Genomic DNA, 4566 nt, shown 5'->3' with positions numbered 1-4566 from the left:
GGAGGCCTCCCCGTGCCACCGCCGCGCTGCCCTGTCTCTTGGTCCTTCTTTGTTTCCTCGTCTCTCCCCGCCCTGTCTGTCGCGTTCACTGCTGTAGCCCTCAGCTCTCGGCACAGCCCGCCGAGCCGGGGACACTCCGAGAGCAGGTATGCGGGAGCGACCGGGAGCCTGCGCGAGCCGAGCCCTGTGCAGCCTACAGGCCAGGGAGAGGGACGGGCATCGAGCAGTGGCCACTTGGACGTGCCCCCTGCCCTCGACTTCAGGAAGAAGCGTGTCACCGGCTTCCTGAAAATCCGGGAGGTCCCTCCGACTCTCAGTCTCAGCCTCGTGCCCCGCCGTCCCCCATGACTGTCTGCCCGAAGGAGAGACCTGGTCGGGAAGAGTGCCGTGTGCCATCCCCCCAAGTCCTGGCTAACAGATCCGTGGCCCCCAGGCGCTCCGCTTGCTCGGGTACAGCTTTACGTCGGCGGGGGCCCGAACGCCTCAACTCCCAACGCCGTGCCTGTTGGTCATAACAATAACAGGTGTTGTACACGGTATTTCCAAAATGGTAGCTTGGGCTAAGTCCTTCAAAGGGTCGTCCCAGTTAAGCTTCCCAGTAATCCTATTATGCTGATACCGTGATTATCCTATTTCACATGGCAACTGTCTACTTCCTAGAGTCCTTATGAGGATTAAGTGAGATGATGCAGATGAACTATTTAGTACAGTGCCTGGCACACAATAAATGCCCAGTGAATGAGTTATTATAATGATGATAGACAAGAAAAAGTTTTCCTTGGTAGCCATAGCAATGTATACTCCCACCTGCAAAGGATAAAAGCCCAAATGCACCAGATCCTAGCTCATCAACAATACAATGGACAAATGTTGTTATATTCCAATAAAGTACTACACAGCGGTAAAAAGGACAGTCCACTGAAATGTGCAGCAACATGAATGAATCTCACAGACATAATGTTGAACCCAAGAAGCTGGACATGCTTGTGTGAGGTTTCCATTTATTTGAAGTTTAGGAAAAGGCAAAATTATGGTGACAGTGGCCAAAACAATAGTTATCTCGGGGTGAGGGGTGATGACTAGGAGAGGAACAAGGGAAACGTCTAGGCGTTAGGCATGTTTTACATCTTGATCTGAGTGGTGGTTACTTGGCTGTATACATACATAAAAGCTCATTAAGCTATACACCTATGATTTGTGCACTTCCTGAAAGTATCTTACACTTCAATAAAAAATTGTTGTTTTTCAAAAAAAGTTCAAAGCAAAGCAAGATGCAATTTTTTGCCAGCTTCCAGGGTGGAAAAGAGGCAGTAGACAGGCAGTTGCAGGGCAGAGCGCTAAGGCCTGAGATGGGAGCCTTCTGGAGGCTATGATTTCATGTGGGCAGGGGGCTATCCGACCTAGCCTTCATTGACAGGAAGGCTGCCTGGAGGAAGCAGTATCCAAGCCAGAAGGATGGCAGAGTTTTAGTAGAAGCAACAGAAAAGCTATTTCTAAGGCAGTGGAAAAGGCTGCACAACATTCTGGATCTCCGGAAGTTGCTGAGGTCCACATGTCTGGCTCACCTTTGGGCGTTTGGGTTCTTTCTGCTCTGCGCTTGCATCAGGTCCAGAGTCTCCAGCATCTGCTCAGCCTTGGGGGAGACTGGATTGCGTCAAAAGTGGTGACTCCGCTTCTCTGTGCTTTAATTTCACATCTGTAAAATGGGTGGGTTTCGGAGTGTCCCAACCTCATAAAGTTGCTGGGCGGAATCGATGTATTAATACTGTCGTGGGACCACTGACTCACTCCAGTCTCACCACCTAACTTCCTACCTCAATACCTCTACTGCATTTGCAGCAGTACCTGGCACAGAATAAGTGTTCAGCGTGTGTCCATTATGATTATGTGTCAAGAAATGTGGGGGCGTTCACTTAGTCATGCATGGTCCGGGCCCCGACCATATGTGGATGCTGGGGATATAGGGACAGGTGCCAGAATATGAAGGTTAAGGACAAGTGAGACCGCGGGAAGTTCCTCCCAAATGGGATTCCTTAAATGGGGTCCCTGGGCGGCCTTCAGGGACTTGGAAAACACCCACTGACAATGGAGGCCCACCAATGACCCGGTGCACTTTACTGGGTGCATCACTTTTATCGGCTCCTTAAAGACATCTTCACAGCAAGTTTAGGAGCCCGGCCGGAGGAGGCTGGGAAGGCGTGGGCTGGTGCTGAGAGTGGAAGCGCCAATGCTTTGCTCCCCGGCCAAGCCGGACAACTGTGGCTGCCTGGACGAGCCCGAAGAGGGGACCTTGTGCAGCGACGCAGGAGAACCCTAGAAGAGGAGCCACCTGGCTGCACCGGTGTGAGCTGCGAGGTGGGGGCCAGGCAGGCCGAACAGGACCAGACTCAAACAGCGCCTGCCGCCCAGCGCCAGGGAGCCCGCGTGTGGGAAAGCCCCGGAGGCTTGGCGCCCGTCCTCCCTCCGCCTGGGAAGTCTGCCTGCACAGGCCCTCCTGCCGGCCGGAGTGAGGGCCCGTCCTTGCGCCCCAAGGCGCGGTGGCCGCTCCGCAAGCTCACACTGCCACGTGTGGACGCCCGCGGGCAGGCCTGGCGAGCCGGCGGCTGGCGCTAGCCCTGGCCTGACCCTCGCTGACACCGAGAGGCAAGTCCGGCCACGCTTCTTTGGACAGAAGGCTGTGCCAGCGAGCAGTTTCTGGGAAAACTTACAAGGGCCCTCTGTGCTCGGCTCGGGGTGCCAGGAGCAGAGGCTAATGGGGCGACGCTTGGAGGCGGGGGGTGTGGGACGAGGTCGCGGAGGGCGCGAGTGCCGGGCAGGTCTGCAGCAACCACTTCCCCTCAGCACGGGCCAAGACACGGCGTGCCTTGTTCCGCATCTTTTCGCCCAGCGCCCGCTTCGATTCAAGCGCCCTCGCTTGGGTTTTCTGCCGGCAGGCGCGGCCGAAGGCAGCGCAGGGGCTGGGGCGAGCGTCCGCCGCTCCCTCCCCCGGGTCCGGCGCGTCCCTCCAGCACCACCCTCTGCCCGCGAATGGGGGGCCGCAGCCTACCGAGCTCCGCCTTCCTGGCCATGTGATTGGCCAAACCGGGCCAATGACGACCCTCGGGAGTTGCTAAGCTGCCTAGAAGTGGGCTGGAGCCACGAGGCCACCTTGCCACCTAAGGCGACCTCTAGGGGCATGTCTTCTGGGGAGCGGAGCCAGAGGCGCTGGGAGGAGGCGTCTCCTCCCGGGAGACCCTGCATCTAATCAAGCTCAAGCCTGGATTACTAGAAATTTTCTAGATAAAGGAGCCGATTGAGTACTTGCATGTATTTATAGCCCCTTGGGGTTGGACTTCCCCGAGCTTTGCAAGCAAGAGAGTCATGGGTGTCATGAGTGAGTCAGAGGGTGGCAACTGTCAGACTTCGTCTAGCCCTGGGTAAGCCCATCTGTGCCTACCAGTGAGCCTAGTGATCCCCCAGACCCACTTATTTAAGTGGTCTGTAAATCCACTGGCACACGGTTCTGGGGGTGGCAGGCCTGGGTTTGGGAGTGGAAACCAGAGACATTGTCTCAGTTCCCAAGGAATCCTGACTTCCCTGGCAACATCCTCAGTCATTTGCTTACGTCAGTCACGTAGGAATCCACTTATGAATCACTCTGGGAGCCTCAGGAGCCTTGTGTGCCTGCCTGGGGCCAAGCATTGGCAGGCTTGGGTGGACTGGCTTGGCCTAGCCCTCAGAAGCTCCCGGGAGCACCTGACTTACTCTGTAGGCAACTTGGACACTAACTGAGCAGGACACGTACAAAACACCACTGGACAGCGGTTGCAAAATAATGCTGGCAGCCCACATGGTATTAGCAAAAATCTGAAAGCCTGTATACATTGGGGTTTGTGGCTCATTGAACAATAGGATGATTTGGCAAAGTCGAGTCCTCATCCGTGCAGAGCATCAGCAGGGGCTGCCCCCTTGGAGGGGACAGCTTCACCCTATGTCTTTACTCGCTTGAATATCAACCTGGCCAAGGTAGTTGTCTGACCTAGGAATTCAGAGCTGATTCAGAGCCTGTGAAGTGGGGTCTCAGATGAAGGAGGATTCGGATTAAATACGCGGGGCTGGGCTCGGTGGTTCAGCCTGTCATCCCAGCACATTGGGAGGCCGAGGCGAGTGGATTGCTTGAGCCCACAGGTTCGAGACCCGCCTGGGCAACTTGGCGAGACCTCGTCTCTACAATAAATAGATAAATTAGCCAGGTGTGGTAGCACATGCCTGTAGTTCTGGCTGATTGGAAGGCCGAGGTGGAAGGATCACCAGAGCCCAGCGGGTCAACGCTGGGGTGGCCGTGAGCGTGCCACTGCTCTCCAGCCTGGGCAACAGAGTGAGACTCCAACTCCAAAAAAAAATGGATTAAGCTGGGCTTGGTGGCTCAGCCTGTAATCCCGCGACTTTGGGAGGCTGAGGTGAGTGGATGGCCTGAGCCCGCGGGTTCGAGACCCGCCTGGGCAGCGAGACCTCACCTCTACAATAAAATCAAAAAATCAGCTGGGCGTGGTAGCCCATGCCTGTAATTCCCGGCTACTTGGAAAG

At 55.8% G+C, this 4566-nt stretch overlaps 1 protein-coding gene across 1 annotated transcript in view; it reads right to left on the bottom strand.

Annotated features, from left to right (window-relative positions):
* CCNE1 (cyclin E1) overlaps positions 1–396 on the bottom strand; it is a 10512-nt gene extending 10116 nt beyond the window's left edge. Inside the window, exons 1-2 of the mRNA XM_021716061.1 lie at positions 279–396; positions 90–193 (exon numbers count right to left, since the gene is read on the bottom strand). Coding sequence (XP_021571736.1) covers positions 90–193; positions 279–396 — 222 coding nt within the window. The remainder of the gene's footprint in view (positions 1–89; positions 194–278) is intronic.
* Positions 397–4566: the final 4170 nt, after the last annotated feature.

The sequence above is a fragment of the Carlito syrichta genome, unplaced genomic scaffold (assembly GCF_000164805.1).
Source record: "Carlito syrichta isolate Samal-C Ts95f unplaced genomic scaffold, Tarsius_syrichta-2.0.1 Scaffold103392, whole genome shotgun sequence".
Lineage (NCBI taxonomy): Eukaryota > Metazoa > Chordata > Mammalia > Primates > Tarsiidae > Carlito > Carlito syrichta.
Note: the sequence above shows the minus strand (reverse complement) of the source record. Positions and strands in the feature narration are given on the sequence as shown.